Source organism: Frankliniella occidentalis, unplaced genomic scaffold (genome assembly GCF_000697945.3).
Source record: "Frankliniella occidentalis isolate FOCC.00 unplaced genomic scaffold, Focc_3.1 Scaffold47, whole genome shotgun sequence".
Taxonomy (NCBI): domain Eukaryota; kingdom Metazoa; phylum Arthropoda; class Insecta; order Thysanoptera; family Thripidae; genus Frankliniella; species Frankliniella occidentalis.
The window spans coordinates 1170318-1189731 of NW_026267177.1; the positions used below are offsets into that span (position 1 = coordinate 1170318).

Consider the following 19414-nt stretch of genomic DNA (forward strand, 5'->3'; position numbering starts at 1 on the left):
AGGTATTCCACGCAGACAAGTGGAATCTCGGCGAAACCCAAAGAAGAAACGATGACTGTCCGATCTGATTTCTTCCTGCGCCCTCATTTCTTCCGCTTCCGCTTTCGCCACGCTGACGTCATTGTCTGCCTCCTACCCCTCCTAGCAAGTAGTCAATTTGTGCGACAGAAAACTCTTGTACATGTACGCAACCTACAGTGCCCCCCCCCCCCCACACACACACACATGCTACACACACTGCTCGCCGGACCTTCAACCGTCTGATGTAATCGAATCTCTACCCCACACACACACACGGGTACGAATGGTGAGTCTGTAGGTAAGACATTACTACACTGAGTTTACTGTCACCGTCAAATCCGTATTTAAAAAGATAAAACTCAGGATGTCTATGACGTATTAAACAATAACTTGGTACGTACTGGCGAGTTTTGTTTCTATTCATTAAAGTATGAGGTTGATTGTTGAACAGTTTCTACTTTTGGTAACCATACATATATATTTTTTCATCAGTGATTTAAGTGGTGCTAAATATATGCCTTACTAGAATTCACAAAACATGTGTGCTACTGCCCCTTTCGCCCCCCCCCCCCTACCGAAAAAATAATACACAATTGACCGAGATCTGGAATGGAACATAATGAGAGAATTTCGTATTAACCATAAATTTATTTTTGAAAGGGATGCTGACTAAATTTAAAAGGGATCGGGCTGATGGATTTCTTGCTAAGTCTTTTATTTTAACTTCTTAAAGCTCATTAATGATTTGAAAACGAAAATTGCCATGGTATTACATCACTTGCCATTAAAATCCACTGGTAAAACTGATCTCTTGTACGCAAACGTCAAGGCGCAGCAGACGACCTGGACGGCAGAGCTGTAAAATCGCCCTTTCTGACCGAGCGACACAGGGGGCCGCCCTCTTGGTCTGCGCTGACCGCCTGCCAGGTGAGAGGTGAAAAGGGGAGACACTTCTCACCTGGCAGGTGGTCAGCACCGAGCAGCGCGGCCGCGGCCTGCGTCAGTCAGAAAAGGCAGTGTCCCTATATATGGGTCGTGCTGCGTTCGGCTCCGAGCAGCCCGAGCAGTGGGTATAGCGACTTGAGCCCGCCTGACTGTGAGGTTGAGCCCGACGTCATGAGCCCGGACAGCCCGGAATGCAAATGTTTTGAACCCGCCCAACTGCTCGGGCTTAAGTCCCGGACACGAGCCTGGATATTGCGAAAAACTTGAGCCCGAGCCGCTGGGCGGTTCAAAACATTTGCAATCCGGACTCCTGTCCGGGCTCATGTCCGTGCTCAAGTCCCCGGGCTCGACCTCAGGCGGGCTCAAGTCGCTATACCCCGAGCAGTTGGCACTACAGCCGGAGGGGCGCGCTGCTCAGATCTCTCGCACACGGACAAACGCTCATTGAAGCGCGCCCGCGCCTCTACTCAGTCCTTACTTCATGCACGCCTCAGGTTCCACGAAGCCGGACTGATTTTGCTCCGATATGCAAAAGTCTGTCGAGTAAAACCCGGGCAGGAAATAGCGCATAACACGGGTGCAGGGTATCTGCCGCAACACGCTCTAACGAAGAGATACGCTCTACACTGCTACCATAAGTGCGTCCGGGTCCCCAGCGGAACATTTTAGCTGCGTCGTTTGCCATTTCATTATCGTTGATCGTAAACGTTTTGTTGCACCACTAACACAGAAACGGATGGGGATAAAATGGTTGATTGGCCAAGGCCGGATGCCCTCACCGCGGGAAGCTCTTTGCGAAATGGGGGCAGTATTTTGTTCTACTCACTCGCTTGAAAATAGATGCCGAAAAGGCTTCGCGCTAACACACCGACTGTTCGCTTTCCGCCGTCAAAGTTCCCGGACCGGCCGCCACCTGGAGCGAAGACGTGCGTGCCGTCTACTCGCTCTGTCCCCTCGACTCGGCCTTGGTCCTTGGTGTATCTCTGGTCGGCGTCCTGGTGCTGGTGCGGGAGTCACCTAGCAATTCCAAGAACTTGAGCAGGTGTGACGTGAGTGACTACTGCGGTATATAGGTACCGTGGAGCACCAGGGTGTGTAGTGGAGTTCCTCCAGTGTCTAGTGACCGCGACCGCGACCCGCCACACCATGGAGAGGGCCTGCCCCGTAGCGCAGTCGCCGGCCTGCACGCCAGCCTCCCTCTTCACCACACTGCTGCTGTCCTCCTTGCGGTAGGTCACCAGCGACCGCCTGAACAAGGGAAACCGTCGTCAGTTCGTGGGTGTTTTTTTTGTTTTGTTTTTTGTTTTTTCGATGTGCCATCCCATTGCCATTGCAGTATCTTAAAACAGGAGCACGAAGTCGCGAAATAAAATGACGGCGAGGGGTGGCATGGCCTGCCTTTCACCAATGACGTCACGCATCTTTACCAGGGAAGGGGAGCGGGTTAAGGAAAAGTGTGACAAAATGTAATGATAATGGATGAGGGGAGGGGGGGGGGTCTGTAAGAGGTAAGTGTGAACGTCATTTGTGATTAGACTCTCAGGCTAGACGGGGCAGGCACGCAGCTGTACAGGGAATGAGATTAACCTCACCCACTACTTAACTTTCATTGCATGCCGCGCGCACTGCGGTTTACATCGCGGACTGTACCGGGTTGCCTATTCTCGCGCGGTGCCACGTCAGGAGCTGCCGCACGCGGCTGGCGTTTGTTTAGGCAAGCCCAGTTGGCGGAAGCGGGCGCGCTATGGAGTATGCGCAAGCCGGACACACACAAAAAAATATTAAAAATTACGAAAGTTACATAAGAGGGTGCTTGGTTACAGGCATGACGGGGAACGGCAGAGGGACGACGTGAAGGACTCACCCGACGCGCCTAAGGACTTCGACTTTATCGTGGTGGGCGGTGGGTCGGCCGGCTGCGTGGTGGCAAGCAGGTTGTCCGAGAACCCGGCGTGGCGCGTCCTGCTGCTGGAGGCGGGCCCAGAGGAGCCGGCCCTCACCGAGGTGCCCGCCTTCAACAGGTGAGCGCGGAAGCGAGATCGGTGGACTCTAGGGAGCGCTTTGCGACTTACGCGTCAAACCGGACCTGTCCGCCGCCAGGCTCTTCCTACACACGGACGTCGACTGGCAGTTCCGCACGCAGGCTAGCGGCTGGGACCCCGGCCAGTACGTCCCCCGGGGACGCACGCTTGGCGGCTCGTCCGCCATTAACGGCATGCTCTACTCCCGCGGCCACCCCGAGGACTACGACAGCTGGGAACGGATGGGCAACCCGGGCTGGGCCTATCGCGACGTGCTTCCCTTCTTCAAGAAGTCTGAGAACAACCACGACGAGGTGGACGCAGACCTGCACGGCCGCGGCGGCCCTCTGGACGTGTCGCACTTCCCGTACCGGGACGAGAACGTGCCCGTCGTCCTCGAGGCCATGGAGCAAGCCGGTCTCCCGTTCAACGCGGACCACACCGGGCGCGAGCAGAGCGGCGCCACGTTGCTGCAGTTCACGCAGAGAGATGGCCACCGCCGCAGCTCCAACCAGTAAGCGGGGTGGGGCGGGGCTGGGGGGAACGAGGCGGGGCGAGGCGGGGCAAGGTGGGGCGGGGCGAGGCGTGGCAGGGCGAGGCGGGGCAGGGCGAGGCAGGGCGGGGCGAGCGCGTCCAGGGTGCAACTCTCATCTCTCATCTACCAACAGGGCCTTCATCGCCCCCGTACGCCGCAAGCGACCCAACCTGGTGGTGCGACCGCTGTCCCCCGTGAGGCGCGTGCTCCTGGACTCGAATAAGCGCGCCGTCGGCGTCGAGTACGACGGCCCGCACGGCCCCAGGGTCGCGCTCGCGCGCCGCGAGGTCATCGTCTCGGCGGGCGCGCTGCAGTCCCCACAGGTGAGGAGGGCGGCGAGGCGACGCAGGTTATGGCAAGTGGATTACCAAAGAAAAAAAAATACAAAATTTTGATGTTTACACTGTCTCGCTGACGGTTTGCCTCTCGTTTCTAACCATATGACGCGAAGTGTGTCTGTGGTACTGTAAAACTACGAAAATGGTTGGGGTTTCTCAGCCAGTTAGTGCTATTTCTCAATACTACTTTTTAGATCCTTATGTTGTCCGGCATCGGCCCACGCGAACACCTGGAGGAGGCGGGTATTGCGCCAATCCACGACCTGCCCGCAGTAGGGCAAAACCTCAAGGACCACCTCACGACGATGCTCACCGTCAACTTCACCGTCACAAAGTGAGTGGCGACTGCAATCGAGCACGTTGGCGGCGGTTGGCGGTCATTTCCTGTCGTTTTTCGCGCGCTCACGCTCCAGCGGCTCCTGCAGGACGGCCACAGAGCGCTCGGACACGCTGCAGCAGCGCCTGGCAGCCTACGCCCGCTACCTGGACGGCGGCCACGGCCCGCTGTCGGCCACCGGGGTCCGACAGGTCGCCGCCTTCTTCCGGACCAAGCAGCAGGACGGCACGTCGGGCCGGCGGCCCCTCATCCACCTAGAGGTCATCGGGCAGCTCATGAAGCGGCGTGGGGCCGCCGCCAACTGCACCGCTCCGGGGGAGGACTCGGTGTGGTACGACCAGATCCGTATCAGCCCCGTGCTGCTGCACCCGCGCTACAGCGGACAGGTAGGCGCGGGCGGGTGAACGACGGGTGTCCAGAATAAAACATGGGTGTCCTCTGTGAACGTCTCGCCGCAGGTGCGCCTAAACACGACGTCGCCGCGCTCGCTGCCGCTCTTGTACCTCAACATCTCTCTGGACGAGGACGAGGAGCGCACTTGGGTGGAGGGCTTCCGCGTCGCCGCCAGCCTCAACGACACCGCGTCCTTCCGGGAGGCGGGGATCGTCTTGGACGCGCCGCCGCTGCCGGGCTGCACCGCCGCGCCCAACTCGGACGCGTACTGGGGGTGCGCGGGGCGGCGGGGCGCGCAGACCTGGGGCCACCTGACGGGCACGTGCCGCATGGGCCCGGACGCGGCCGCCTCGGTGGTCGACGCGCAGCTGCACGTGCACGGCGTCGACGGCCTGCGCGTCGTGGATGCCTCGGTCATGCCCGACCTGCCCAGCGGCAACACCAACGGGCCTTCCATCATGGTGGGCGAGAAGGGCGCAGAGCTCATTCGGCAAGCGCACTGGGATAATGGGATGTGGACCGACGCGACGCCACGTCCACAAGGCCACGGAAGCATCATCGCATTCTGTCCGGCCTCATGTCGTACCCGAGGATGACAAGGACCGAACGATCCAGTTAAATAGACGCCTTTTGCACAAATTTACAAGCACGCACAAGATTAATAATTAATAGCTTAAGGTTGTTTTCTAAATGAACAAGAACTTACCTGAGGACGCCACTCGGGTATCGGACTGGACACGGCTAATCACTCACTCTAGCCGTGATCATCCTCATCTTGTCTAGTCGTCGATCGTTACGGCCCTGCCCTACCTCTCCGACCCCCTGACCCTGCTGCATCGACCAGCTACATTAGGTATTTCAAGTGCATCGTGTCACCTGGTCGTTGGCCAATCGACGGACTATCCACTCACCCTGCCTTACTGAATCTACTTGGCTCTGGACGTCAATGCACTGCAAGTAAACACATAAAATGCCAACAAACGAAAATTCGTTCCTGTCCTGAGGCTTAACTTAAACAAATTTCTTTGAGTTTTGTAAAATTAATAGATATTTACTCTCGTTTGATACAGTTCAAGTCATTATAATTTAATTCATTTTTTCTGTTTACCGAGAAAACACTGACTCGTACCAGCACTAGCTCGGGGCTCGGGGCGCACGGGCTCCGGTCACGGACTGACGTCCTACCCAAGTTTCAGTTGATTCAGTTGATGTGTTAACTTCCGAACGTCTTAGCCGTACTTTAACCTAGTAGGTCCCTTTCAGAACTGAAAAGACGATCTGACCCAGCTGCTGAATTGAATGTGGCAACGGTGTAAAGTTTTCTGCTCGAGTGGCCGTACACCCGCGTAGAGGACGTAAAGTTTAAAAAAAACGTCAATTTACTTGTTGTTAATAATTTTTACGATTTAAGTTCTAGTCCGAGGTCCGATCCCTTAGTTTTGAGCTTGGAATGCTAGGGGATGCGGCGTTGCCACGTTGACCTCAGCGGCTGGGTCAGGTCAGATCGTCTATAGGCAGACGCCTGTGCGTAGGCAAGCCCGCATTTCATTCGTGTGACGGCGTTGCCTACCGCCGGTTCGCAGGCGCTAAGTCCGACAGGTTGTCAATGTGTGCCGTGGTTCGTTCGTTCGTGTGTGTTCTTGGTCAGCGGACTGGCCGAGACCAGAGGGTCATCGCGATCGCGGCGGGGGTCACTCTAGTGGCAAGGTCGGCGGGCTGGATGCCAGCTTCCATAGCCACGAGGCGCTGAGTGAACGCCGCCCTAAAATGTCTCTGTCTCCCTTTGGAAAATAACAATAAATAGTTTTCAAAATAAAATTGTACGTAAGAGACCGTGGATTGTGCTCCACAATGTAGAGCTGTTTGACAAGCCGCATTGGTATTCAGCGGCGCGGCGCGCCCCACCGCCGTCCGGCACCGCACGCCTCGGGTAGGCTAATGAACGAACCAATAAGGGCAGCGACCTTCGGGCGTTACGCCCAGCAGGATTTATTTATCGTAACAACAGGAATTCACTAGAAACTTTTCCGTCGTAAATAGTGTATGCACGTACAAAAAACATAATAAAATAGAAATAACAGCTGTGCTTTGAATAGTTGTGGTCTACATTAATAATATCACGAAGTAATACACGTAAACGTAGCAGTGCCCGTGGAGGCGGATGGCACCCCATCACACTCGCTTCTCCTTGTGACCGCTGACAAACCCGCACATGATGCCCTCGAGGACGAAACACGACCCGCGCATTCTGCAACACGGAAACGGTGCGGTGAGTGCGATGGGCAGAATAAAAGCGAGTCCTTCAATTCAAAGAGGTGAGTAAGCAATACGGAAAGGATGCAAGCGACGTGTCGGGCTTGGACGTGACGGTGTTCGCCTCTGGGCGCAAGTGCATTAGAGATACCGACGTCCAACCGCGAGGTCGCACAGGTCGACGTGTGACGTTAGCGTAGACTCACTTGGTGACCATCTCGTCCACGCCCATGCCGTACACCTTGGAGCAGCGGCTCAGGCAGGGCGAGTTGTGCTCGGGCCGCACGAGGCGGCGCACGGCGTGCACCAGCACGCAGCCGGGGGCGAGGCGCACGGCCTCCACGGAGCAGCGCTCGGCCACGCGCTCGTGCGCGGCCGCGGGCGGCAGCTGCTCCTGCACCCAGCCGGCGTACAGGTACGCCACGTACGCCTGCACGTACACGTTGGCCGGCCACAGGTCCAGCGCCCTCCGCAGCAGGACGCGCGCGGCCAGCCACTCGCCGCAGTAGACGTGGCGGGTGGCGGTGTACACGGCGGCGTGCGGCGTCATGGCGTCCCCCTCCAGCCCGGCGGCCGCGGCGTCGGGCCGCTTGCCCATGAGCAGCAGCCACTCGCCCTCCTCGGGCTGCAGGCCGCTCGCCTTGCGCGCCGCCGACACCATCTTCTTCCCCATCTTCTCGCCCTGGACTGTGACAGAGAGCGTCAGTGGAACTGAGGCCGTGGGCCATGGTGAACAAGAGGCCGAGGGGCGCAGCGTCACCGGGTCGTCACTCACCGCACAGGAAGTAGAGACACGACGCCTGCAGGCCGTAGAGGGCGGCGCGCTGACCGGGGCCCAGGCGGCGCACCGGAGTGATGTCCACGAGCTCGGGCTGCATGTCGGCGAGCGGCGTGCAGACGTGCGCCAGGTGCGCCCAGGCGGCGCCCAGCGCGTGGCGGGCAGCCTCCTCGCCGCGCAGCAGCAGCCCGGCCTCGGCGCCGCTCCACTGCGCCATGCCCAGCACCGCGTCCGCCTCGGCCAGGTGGGAGCGGCTCGTCCGGTTGTCGCCGCGCTGGTGGGCGAGGGGGCCGTGAGCGAGGTCGTGAGCCCACCGGGCCACCGCGGCCAACGGCCACAAATGCACTCACCTTGAAGAAGAGCCAGCTGAGGTTGAGGTGGAGCACGACCCTGGTCCAGGGGCTGTCGGCAACCTGCAGGACATCGGCGAGCCTCCGGATGTGGCAGTCCCAGCGGCTCGAGTCGGAGCGGTGCGAGCCGAGGCTGGGCAGGAGCCCCCACACGAAGGGCGACTCCAGCTCCTTGTACAGCTGCTCCAGGAACGCCTTGTCCCCCGCCGCTCTGGCCGAGGCCGAGTTGGAGTTGAGCGCCGCCATCGTGGCCGCTAGGAACGCCCCCGCCGCCCCGGCCGCCCCCGAGGCCATGGCCGGCCGCTCCTACTCCTGCGGAGGAACACACGACAGGGGCGTTAGCTCGCGGTCGGAGTATCTACAGAGTCGGTGGGAGTATCGGCGGGCGCGACGGCGATACCGCGAGCGCCGCGGACTGCGACGGCGACCGACAGTCAGCTGTTTGGCGTGGTTGGCGCGGAGAGAGAGGGAGTGGGTCGGGGCGACGCAAAGCGAGTGGTTCTGCGGGCCGTTTCCAACCTCGACCTCCGAGAGCTGGAAGTGAGGAAACACTTTGGGCCAGGCAGCCGCCAGGCTGCGAAGGTGCGCCCGTTCACGCACGAGCCCAAAACACAGGCGCCTCTTGAAACGTCAGGGTGATGGCAAAACAACTTTGAGTCTGTATTTGCCCGCTGTCTCATTCTCCAAAGCAGTCGTGCGGCGGGCATGAGCTCACAGCTATCACCAAACAATGAGGCGCAGCATCGAGACACCGTCGCTCCGTCGCTCCGTCGCACTACGCCTTACTCACGTCACAACACAGGCAGACACAGCTGTACGGGCTCTCCGTCACACATTACACGAACACGTTCAGACCAGACAAATTGCACACTACTAACAAGCTCCTTACCTGACTCTGTATGCGGCGACTGTACTCTCGTTGTTTCGTTCGCTGCTGCTGCTGGCACTCATGGTCGACCATGCGTCCATGACACGGGCCTGCCGGGGCCGCACTGAGAGTCGAGTCGTGCCGAGTCGAGCCGTGCGGGCAGACCAGCGCAGCGTAGCACGGCGTCGGCGGCGGCGCGGCGCTCCAGACCGGCGGCCGGCCCCCCCTCCGCGAGACGCGATGCGACGCCCTGGGGCCGCGCTTGGGGCCCATTGAGCCATCAATACCAGAAAGGTACACAGTCGGCATCTCTGTTCCGCTCCCAAGCGGGCTATGATGCATCCTCTCGCTCGCTGAATGTGGACTTTGGCGGGGTTTCGAGAAACACTAGTGTTAACATGTTGGGATGGCAGGGCCGGGAGAGGCTCAGCGGGGACGGCCGAGATGCTGCGTTTTTACCTCTCGGTTCGCGGCTGCTGCCCTCCGCGTCACCGCTGCGCGCCGCGCCCTGCCCCGCCCGGCTCGGCCCTCCTGGACCGCGAGCCCCTGGGGAGCCCGGCCGCAATGCCGAGCTTTAAAGATAAGGGAGGCGACAAAGCGCAGAACTCTGCGGAATGATTTCCGATTAGCGCCAGGTCGAGGGCGCCAGAGCCAGCTCACGTCAGCGGTGTCCGCGGGGCAGACACGGGCTATGTATGTGCTCTTCTCCCGGGGTCACGTGGGCACGTGCAACGTGCATGCATGGGCACTTCCTGTCGGAGGGGAGCAGGGGGCGTGCACGGTGTGCTCTCAATTGCCCTCCGGACGGTGGGGCCGTCACCGAGAGAGCACCGCTGTCACTCTCGCCCGTCTCGCTCCCTCATACGGGGCCTTCGGCCCGGTAGGAAAGAGATGGACAGAGAGGGAGAGAGGCGCACACTGCCCGCCACCGCGCGGATGCGCCGCCTGCACTGCCGGTGACCCGGGCCGGCGCGGCCCTGCGCACAGGCAGGCCTAGGGTGTGTCGCTGTCGGACCCCACCGGAAGGGCGCGGGCCGGGCCGGGGCAGAAAACTTGGGAAAGGGAGGGGGAGAGGGGGTCTAGGTTCTCTCTGACGCCGTAATATTTGTGGCGTCTATAATAAACGCAGTATTTTCGAAAGGACGATATTGACGACACATGCATATGAAACGGAATTATTGAAAACCCAGCATTTAATTCGTATTTAAAATTAACACATACTCTGTTCGCACACATACAAAAGCATTCGTACTCACACGCGCGCACACTTTGTCTCTCAATAAATAAAACAACACTAAAATTGATCACCCGATGCGGCCTAGTTATAACAATAAATAGGCAAGTATCCCGCGCTGTATTTGTCTCAATTAAGAGAAAATAGCCAGAGCGTTATCTGGTCTTTGCACAGTCCCATTAAACCACAAATTTGGTGTCCAAAAGTAATTGTAGCATTACATTGAACACAGTCACCAAGGTAGGATGGATCAGCGCTCTAACATTCAACATAAAAAAAAATACAATTATAAGCAACATGAATTGTCAATCATCAGAAAGCAAAACAGATGACTGATCGTCGGAAATATGGCTAAATCTTATCTTAATGACACAATCAGGTATCAGACTTATTCCTGAATGGAAGAACTTATTTAAAAAATGTAACCCAGAAAAATAAAATGCAATTTTCTTAATGTCTCGTATATTTGTTTAAAAAAACAAAACATATTTAAAATAAATAGGATTCAATCACAACATTAAGAAATCCTGCCCCAAGTCATAATCATCTTGATATAGGAGAGGAAAGGGAGGAAGATGGTACACAGGGAGCAGTTTACAATAAGGACCAGACTGGTCCTAACATTTAAATATAGTCACATAACTGTACAAAACCAATGAAGAGTGTTACCTCACCAGGAGATAGACACCTATAAGACAAGGTGAGAGGGAAAAACATTGACGAGTACAAAAATAAGTTCTCCTATCGTAAACGCTTTGACCACCGCTTTCCCTCACTCTCTTTTTCACACAAAAATAATAAAAACACGCAGTACAACTGCACCACGTCCTGGTCGCGAGGCGTCATCGCCACTCTTCGCGACGCCTCGCCCACTGGCATTTTGTCTTCTCGCAGTCACGACACCCTGACCTACGCCACATCGGGCCTGTCGCAGGCCCGCAGTGTTAACAAGTTGCGCACAGAGGCGCACTCTTACTCGCTGCTTCAAACAACACGCTCACACTCACACTCCTGTCTCTGTCCAACTTGCGCGGCGACGCCGCCGCCCCCGATCCCCTGGCCCCAGTTAGCGCACGGGCCCCGAGGTGCGGTCGAATCGTACGCGGCGCCGGGCACGGCGCGGCGCGGCGCAGCGCGAGGTCGCTGACCGGCCCAGGCCCAGTTAAACCGGCGTCCGCGCGCCCTGGGCCTGGCCGCGCCGCCGCGCCGGTACTGTCCTGCACGGGCGCGCTGGCCGGCGCGGGCGGGCCACGCTCCGCGGCACACGTGCACGCCTCACAGCTGCTGCGGACAGCTGCCGCAGCTGCAGCCCGGGTGTCCGAGCCCAAACGACGTGGAGGCGGCGGCGTGGCCGCGGGCGTGGGGCTAGAAGGGCACGGAGCCGATGTCGTCGAGCGGGTCGCGCTTGCAGGACCGGCACGCCCAGCACGCCAGCCCGCCGCACACGAGCGCCAGCGCGGCGCCCGCCGCCACGCCGCACACGAAGGCCGCCATGGAGAGCGCGGCCGAGGCCGGGCGCGCGCACGTCTCGGGGTCCTCGTCGCCGCCCGCCCCCGCGCCGAACGCGCCCGGGGGCAGCGACGGCAGGTCCGCGACGTCCAGGCCAGCCGCGGCCGACTCGAGCGCCGTCACGTTGGGACAGTTCACCACGCCGTTGCACACCAAGCTAGCCGCGATGCACAATCCGGAGTCGCCGGGGCAAAGGAAGCCGCACGAGTCCGGCTCCGGCTCCGGCGTCGGGGCAGGCGTCGAGGGCGGCAGGGGCTCCTCGTCATCCTCATCGTCGTCATAATCGTCTTGGTCCGGGTCGGGCCGCGCCACTGCGGCACCACCTGGCACATGTCAGACTCGCGGTCAGTGAGGCAGTCGAGCAGTGCGACGGTGGGTAAACTTCATTTAAACACAAGTGTGATCACCTCCTCGCCATGCTACACAATGCACAACCCGAAAGAAACCTCGCGGAGCGATTGAAGCGATGCAGGAAATTCCAAATGGCACCAACGTGCAATTCAAACAGGTGGGGCAAAATGCGTTTCGCAACCAAAATGACAAAAACCATGCCAAATCATAAAAAATAAACATCAGTTACCTTTGATGAAAATTCAAGAAAAAGGCAGCGCAAGTCTACTGAGTGTGGTGGACGTCGGCTCGTCGGCTACGGCTACTGTACAAGACGGACGCACCCTGGTCTTGCTGTTGCGCCTGCTGCGCCTGCTGCGCCTGCTGCGCCTGCTGCGGCTCCTGCCGCTGCTCCACCAGCTTGGACGTCATGAGGATGCCGTCCGAGTTTCTCGGCAGATGGTGCAGCTGCGTCCACTCGATCTTGAAGGCGGTCCGCGCGGGCGTGGTGGCCGCGGTGAAGTGGATGGTGACGGAGGGCTCGTGCTCCGGCGACACGTTGAGCTCCTTGGAGCTGAGTATGGGCAGCGTGCGGAGCGCAGTCTCGTTCTCGCCGCACACCGTGAGGAAAGGCTGGACCCTGCCGGGCAGGTACGCCTCGATCTTGCCGTCGGAGCAGTTGCGCGACGGAAACTTGACCTGTGGGAAGTGAAGTCCGTCAGAGGCGGGCGCGGCGCTACCCCGCGCCTCAGAGCCACTCGCCGCGAGCAACAGGCCGCGCGGGCGCGGGGTCGCGCGCAGAGGCGCGTCTTACCTTCTCGAAGTGCAGCCAGAGGTCGCGGCCGCGGTGCACCTGCAGCTCCCAGATGCAGTGGATGTCTCGGGGCGGCTCCGCGTACCCCAGCGCCTCCAGGTGCGGGAACAGGAAGTCGCCCTCCTCGGAGGCCCGGTGCAGCGTGGGGCCGCACAGCGGGCCGTGGATGAACTGGTACTGGGCCTCGAACAGCGGGCCCGGGTGCTTGAAGTACGACGAGGTGGCGCCCGCGCCGTCCACGATGAGCTGCAGCGCCAGCTCCTCGCCCTGCGACACCATGCGCAGCGGCCCGATGCCCCCTGCAGCAGGAGGGGAGCGTCAACAGAGTGCATCTCCAGCCCAGAAGTTAGGCCTCCTCTACTGAACCCTGAGCCCCCCAGTGTTGCTATGGCTATGAGTCTACGAGTTAAATGGTACAAAGTGACCGAGACAGCAGACTGAGGTCGTGTAGCGTGAAGTGGAGAGTGACCGGCACGAGAAAGAGAGAAGGCTGTTGTTGTTGTTGGTGTGGATGATGTTGGAAAGGCTACGTACCCATTATTGCACCTGCCAACAAGAAAACACATCGAGTCTGAACACAACGCTGCTTAGTTTCTACAGCCCTTCACTTGAAAAGTTTCCAAGAAAAATAAGTTTGTTGAGTCGGATGCAGCCGGGTAGGTAAGTTCTGCTTGTAGTACCGGGGCAGAGAGCCCAGAAAATAATGAAAACCCTGGTGGTAGGGTGGGGTATATTTGACAGGAGAGAGCAGGCACTAGCCGGGCGCGCCTCCGAGAGAGGCAGAGTGAACTCACCGTACGCGTTGTTCTTGCAGATGCACACCGCCCCTCCACTGCTGTTGGTGGGCGGCTCCGAGGGGCCGGTGGCGTTGGGCTGCGGCTCCCAGGCGAGCAACTTGTCCACCCTGTCGGACCAGCACTCCCCACAAGTCGCCGAGCTGTACGGCGGGCTCTGGGGGCGGGGCAGGGGCAGAGCAGAGGGGAGAGCGGGGGCGGTGTTAGTTAGAGAAAGAGACAGACGAGAGGAAAGTCGACTCAACAACAGCAATAAAGTGGAGCTGCGGCAGGCGGGGCGGGGGCGCGGGGGGTGTACCGCCGGACCAGAGGGCCCCCGGGGCTGGCCGTGCGGAGGGGACATCTCCCCACGCAAAGAGTACGGCCGGAGGGAAGCTCCGAATTACACGGGGGCCGCAGGCCGCAGGGACCGCTCACCTTGAAGTTGATGGAGTGGATGTTAAGGATGACCCGGGCGTACAGCCGCTTGTCCGTCACGAAGCGGTACGTGCACTTGACGTCCTTGGGCGGCAGGGCGGCCGCCAGCTGCTGGTCGGCGGCCTGCTGCACGGCCACGGCCCGGGCGGCCATGACGAGCGCGCCCGCCGCGGTGGACGAGCGCTCGGGGGCGGTGGTGGTGGCGCCCTGCTTGTAGATGAGCGTGTTGAGCGGCGAGCGCAGCACGCCCGAGCGCGAGCGCCACGACCAGAATGTCTCGTCGCACGTCGTGCCCGACACGGGCTCGCCGAAGTGCGTGTTGTTGAAGAAGTCGTAGTGCGCCCAGTAGTAGAGAGAGGACCTGGGGGAGCAGAGTCGGCAGAGTGCTGTTGTACTCCCGCGTTTCCGCCGAAAGACAGAAGAAACTTACGACACTGGAGCGCGCACTTACCCTGAGTAGCTCCCCGTCTTGGACTCGAAGCGCACGAACAGCGCGTTCCCAGTGGACACGAAGTCGTGCTTCTCCATGGCCCGGCTGAACGTGTCGCAGAAGGTCTTGATGATGCGCGAGTCGTCGGGCCAGGACGCGTCGTACAGCGTGAGCGACTCACCGCAGTCACCCTGCCACGGCTCGATGGGCGACTCGATGCGGTTGATGCGGAAGCTCGGGAAGTACAGGCGCACGATCTGGTTGGGCTCGCCCTGGATGAGGTAGGTGCACGACGTGTGCGGCGGGTACCAGTGCGCCACCGACAGGAAGATGCCCTCCGAGTCGCCCGACTTGGACAGCGCCCGGCTGGTGAGCTTCCAGTCGCACGCGCCCGACCGCTCACCGGCCGGCTCCACGTGCCCGGGCCAGTTGCCCACGTTGAAGTGGAAGCCCGTGTTGAGCAGCGGGCCTGGAACACGGAGCAGAGAGGGCCGCGTCAGGAGGCTCCCGTGGCCCTGCCGGGGCCCCGCTGCTAATACGCAAATTGGCAAGGAGACCCCGACAAGAATTGCTGACGACCCCCTCCCCCTCCCGTGCCGCTCCCGCAGGGCGACAACACCACTATCATTCTCGTTGGCGCCTCCCAGCGCCGCGGCGGTGCGGTGCGGGGCGGGGCGGGGCGCAGAGCCTGCACCTCGGGGAGGTCACGTGCCCGGCACGGCCCCGGCACGGCCCCGCTGCTAAGTACGTGCAGACGGGCATGAATTTTCAATCGGAGGCTCAAGAAGACGACGACGGCGTCGTCGAGCAGCTCGTCGAGCGGCTCGTGGAGCAGCGCCCCCGCCGCGCCCCCGCCGCGCCATTATCATGCACAGCCACATTTTCGTCCTCAGCCCCCCCCCCTTCCACCCCGGCAGAAGGCCTGCGAGCGAGGGAAGTGCGAGGCACTTGCCTCCCTCGCCTACGTGCTTAACAGGATGACTCCACGGCGCCGCGCCCCTGCCGCCGCCGCCGCAGCACCTCTCAAATATTGTCATGATTTACAAAACCCCATGCTCCCCCGCCTACCCCTCCCCTCACGACTCCCCTGGCCTCGGCCCGCCCTTGGCCTGCCTGCGGCAGGTGAATGCGAAATGCGCCTTCAAATGCCGCCACTTTCCCGCGTTACTACTACCACTACCACAGCCCAGAGAGGCACTCCGCCTGGCTGAAGACGTTTCGGTGAGTGCCGTCCCGTGGGTGGTGGCCGCGCTAAGAGACCCATGATGTGCGGTATCAAGTGTTGTGTCCTCACCTGCTGGCGAGGTCACGAACTCGACGAACAGGTCCTCGCCGGTGCCGATGATGGAGTAGGGGAACTTGCCCATCCCGCAGAATGTGCCGATCACCGGCGCCGTCTCGTTCTTGCCGTCGTATATCCGGATGTAGTCGTACGGGCAGTTCTGGGAACCTGAAATGTGTAAAGACAAAAAATTGTGATTTGGTGAAAAAAAGGGTAGAAAACTGTTGTAAATATAGAAGTGTTCTGGATGGAGGGCAAGGGAGGGCGGGAAAAGGGGCGGAGGGCGTCCAGCAGGGCGGGGAGGTCACCAGCAAAGTGTCGTAAACTTCCGTCAATTGTTTCAGTGCCATGTCCCGTCTCTTTTCCACGTCTCTAATTTTTCCTCTCACTTTTCTCTCTTGCTCCTTAGTTGCCACCCTTTCTAGCCCGTCTTCGTGGCGCGGAGGAGGACGTCGGCGTCTCTGGCCACTCTAGCAGAAAGTTTTAATTAACGCCCGAAAAGAAAAATGGAATACTACGGTAGTGACGCGGTAATTCGCTCGTTTATTCTTTTTTTTCTCTCTTACCCCCTTCCCTCTCTTCCTCCCAAAGATGGCATAGCAACAGCAGCTTGCGCGAAAGGCCTAGTAACAAGGACAGCGAAAGGGGTAGGGAAAGGGCAGGGCTGCGGATGGCTGCCGACGGCTGCCCTGAACAGCACCCCCCTCCCTCCCTTTCCACCTCCGCCAACGAGTGTCGCTTCCATTGTGCCAATTGGCAGACTAATGAAAAGAAGACAAACTTGAACCAACTAACTGATAAAGACAACCATTTTCTTATTACATTATTTGGCACGCTTTCTTCGAGGAGTAGAATAGGCAGAGGAGGCGCAAGGGAACGGCCCTTACCTGAGGAGATGGGCCTCATGGGGCAGGTCATGATGTTCTCGCAGCGGTGGCCGTCGATGTTGAACTCCTCGTTCTCGATGTAGAGCTTGATGAAGGGCAGGCGCGTGTTGAGCTGGTAGCGGCAGTGCAGGTGGCGCGGGTACACGCCTGGGTAGGCGGGGCTCTGCACGTAGCACGTCTGCAGCTTGCAGTCCCGGAACACCCGCTCGCAGTAGGTCCTGCCGACACACACAATACACACACACACGTCTCAGAGCTTTCCGCCTCGGGGGCTGCTGGGATGAGATGACACCGCGATAGGCGGCCGCGCCCGGGCCAGTCTCTCCTGGGGCGGCACAATCGCAATGTCGGGGGCCGAGGCCGGGGCGGAGGCCGGGGGCGCGGCGGGTCGCAGTCGAGGCCGCCGAGACACACACATTTCATTTCATGTCACCGAACCAGAGAGAGAGAGTCACGGTCCCGCTACATTGAACACAAATCGAGGTCGGTCTCGTGGTTGGGAGCGGGGCCACCGGGGGTAAGCACTCACCCTGCGAGCACCTGCCCCCGCCGGTTGGGGTACAGCTCCGGGTGCTGGCCGTAGCGCAGGTACACCTCGAACGCCTCCTCGGCGCGGCTGTCGAAGCTGAGGTACGTCTGGTCCGTGAAGTTGTCGGTGTGGAACAGCAGGCGCACGAAGCTCGTCTCCGAGATGAACGTCTGCGGCTGCTCCGACTCGCCGCAGAACTCGCCGGGCTCCTTCCGGTTGCTCAGGTCCGACTTGGCGTTGCCGTCGATGATCTGCAACAAGAGAGAAAGAAGATCCGCGTTTAAAAGAGCAGGCCAGACACCGCAGCGCGGAGTTTTGCCCCCAAGACCACAAAGAAGGCCGTTACATACGCCTGCTACGGTAAACGCATTTTTTTTATCGGATTGTTTTGATCTAGCGTGGGCACGAGGCACCGCAGGGGGGAGCGGCAGCCGGGCCGGGGGTTGCCAAACAGCGGGCGGCGCACAAGTGTTCGGGCCGCGCGGCCGCCGGGCTCGCCGGCAGGCATTGTGAAGGATAAACTTAATTCTTTCATCCCCTGCCCCGCCTAATACCCGCTCCGCCCCACTTTGTGGGGAGGGGGAGGGTAAGAGGGTAGAGGAGGAAGTCTGGACCAAGTTTTTCTCTTTATTATTGTGGAACGCACACCTGCCCGCCCTGCCCGCTCACCGCTCCGCGCTCCGCCCTGGCACCGCCCGGCTCCGCCTGGCTCCGCCTGGCAGCGCCATTATTGCATTACGAACGGAACAGCGGTGCACGCGGGTGGAACCAAGCGAACGGAACAAACTCGCTTTTGTTGAAGCAGAACCAGGAGGGCTTTGGGCTTTTCGGTGCGGACTTTGAGAGCGCGGTAACGTTGTACACGCGGTGTGTAGTTTAGGAATGTACACCCGCCACCGACCCGCCCCCGCCCGCGCGTCGTGTTCGCCGCCACAAATAACAAACCTCGGGCGGCCTGCCTCACCTGCGCTGCGCTCGGCTGCGCTACACGTCGATATGTTCCATTCATGCAAATGAGGGAGAAAACGGCGAAAAGACGGTCGTGTAATTCCCTTCTGTGTTGCTGCGGCCGAAAATCGCTCGTTCCGCGCCGCGCGCCACTAATATAACGATAACCATTACCGCGCCGGCAGGGGGCATTAGCTCTCTCTCTCTCTCTCTCTCTCTCTCTCTCTCTCTCTCTCTCTCTCGCTCCCTCTAGAGGAGCTCCTGCTGCTGTCGCACTCGTGGGCCGGCGACAGGCGGGCGGCACAGGGAGGGGTAGCGGCGCGCAGGCGTTGCCACAACACAGGCAAATGAAAGGGCGGCTGGGGCTGGACGTGATACAGGTGTCACGAATGCGAGAGGGTCTGCTGGAGGTGGCTCTGGAATAGGCCGGGCTGCCGCCGGGCTGCCGCCGGGCTGCCGCCGGTAGGGCCGGGCGCCACGCAATATCATGCCTCCTTCCCATATTCCATTTCTTTCTGTCCTCCTCTCTACTCCTATTTTTTTTCTTTATTCTTCTCTTTTTTGTCCATCCGACCCGACCCGACCCGACCCCGACTCGCGCCCCCTTTTTGTGCGCGGTGACGAGTCGTCCAGACTTTTCATCATCACCGACGTGCCCACCTCTCTAATGCGCCATTCCTCTCTCCCTCTCTCTGTGTGTCCGTGTCTGTCTGTCTCTCTCGTTATTTTTCTTCTAATCTTACCCTCTTTCATTCGGTGCCCACCGGTACGTCGTCTAAAGGAACGCGCGAGGTGTAGAGAACGCATTGTACAATAAAACAAAACATACAGGGTGGCCCACATGCCGAGGGCAGTGTTTCGTATTTATTCTGTACTGTAAATGCAGCATGCAGCCGTGAGAACGCGTTGCCTACTCGCAGTGGGCTAAGTGCTATAACGCGCCGTGGTGAAAAACGGTAGGCAAGACCGCAATCTCAGAAAAAACCACAGTACGAACTGGTCAAGTCCTTGCCTGATCGCATTGTACTGAGTAAGGTACAGTATTTTGAGGTACAAAGTACAGTATCCTTTAACATGGAGTCTTATGGGCACTACAGCATTTTTACAATCAAACCGTCCTTTTGCTGTATTTTTGGTACAGAAATTTCGACAGTGCGCCTGCACGTCTGCATGCGGTACAGTACAACACAAAAATTTGTCCGCGGGGTATGTCGACCACCCCGTATACTTATATGCGAACACTACTGCTGCAAAGTAAGGTACGAAAAAATCGACACCCTGCTCTACCCTGCCATTAGTAAGAGCTGAGTTGGGTCGCCCCTACGTACTTGCTGGGCGCGGACATCGCGTTCTTTATAGCGCGCCCCCTAGCAGTGGTACTCTCTCCAGCGCGACAGGGCG

General features: G+C 59.5%; 3 protein-coding genes across 5 annotated transcripts in view; 1 reads left to right on the plus strand and 2 right to left on the minus strand.

Moving 5' to 3' along the window:
• The first annotated feature begins 1999 nt into the window (after positions 1 to 1999).
• LOC113207852 (glucose dehydrogenase [FAD, quinone]-like) lies at positions 2000 to 6714 on the plus strand. Its single transcript, XM_026424578.2, has 7 exons — positions 2000 to 2195; positions 2790 to 2987; positions 3067 to 3501; positions 3656 to 3845; positions 4055 to 4194; positions 4286 to 4583; positions 4656 to 6714. The coding sequence occupies exons 1-7, from the start codon at positions 2113 to 2115 to the stop codon at positions 5184 to 5186; spliced, it is 1875 nt and encodes a 624-aa protein (XP_026280363.1). The 5' UTR covers positions 2000 to 2112; the 3' UTR covers positions 5187 to 6714.
• On the minus strand, positions 6542 to 9028 carry LOC113207921 (uncharacterized). Its single transcript, XM_026424685.2, has 5 exons — positions 8861 to 9028; positions 7972 to 8283; positions 7619 to 7895; positions 7050 to 7530; positions 6542 to 6838 (listed from the first exon to the last, which is right to left on the minus strand). Exons 2-5 carry the CDS (start codon positions 8263 to 8265, stop codon positions 6763 to 6765), a joined length of 1128 nt encoding a protein of 375 aa, XP_026280470.1. The 5' UTR covers positions 8266 to 8283; positions 8861 to 9028; the 3' UTR covers positions 6542 to 6762.
• A 986-nt stretch (positions 9029 to 10014) lies between these two features.
• Positions 10015 to 19414, minus strand: part of LOC113207914 (uncharacterized) — a 67766-nt gene continuing 58366 nt past the window's right edge. The window contains exons 4-13 of one of the 3 annotated variants that reach the window (XM_052267179.1): positions 17066 to 17316; positions 16537 to 16754; positions 15662 to 15817; positions 14389 to 14836; positions 13938 to 14298; positions 13521 to 13677; positions 13261 to 13272; positions 12727 to 13025; positions 12257 to 12611; positions 10015 to 11905 (exon numbers count right to left, since the gene is read on the minus strand). In XM_052267179.1, the coding sequence (XP_052123139.1) occupies positions 11439 to 11905; positions 12257 to 12611; positions 12727 to 13025; positions 13261 to 13272; positions 13521 to 13677; positions 13938 to 14298; positions 14389 to 14836; positions 15662 to 15817; positions 16537 to 16754; positions 17066 to 17316 (2724 nt within the window). In that variant the 3' untranslated portion in view covers positions 10015 to 11438. Of the gene's footprint in view, positions 11906 to 12162; positions 12612 to 12726; positions 13026 to 13260; positions 13273 to 13520; positions 13678 to 13937; positions 14299 to 14388; positions 14837 to 15661; positions 15818 to 16536; positions 16755 to 17065; positions 17317 to 19414 lie in introns of all 3 variants that reach the window. The other 2 variants (XM_026424673.2, XM_052267180.1) reach the window with 2 other exon arrangements.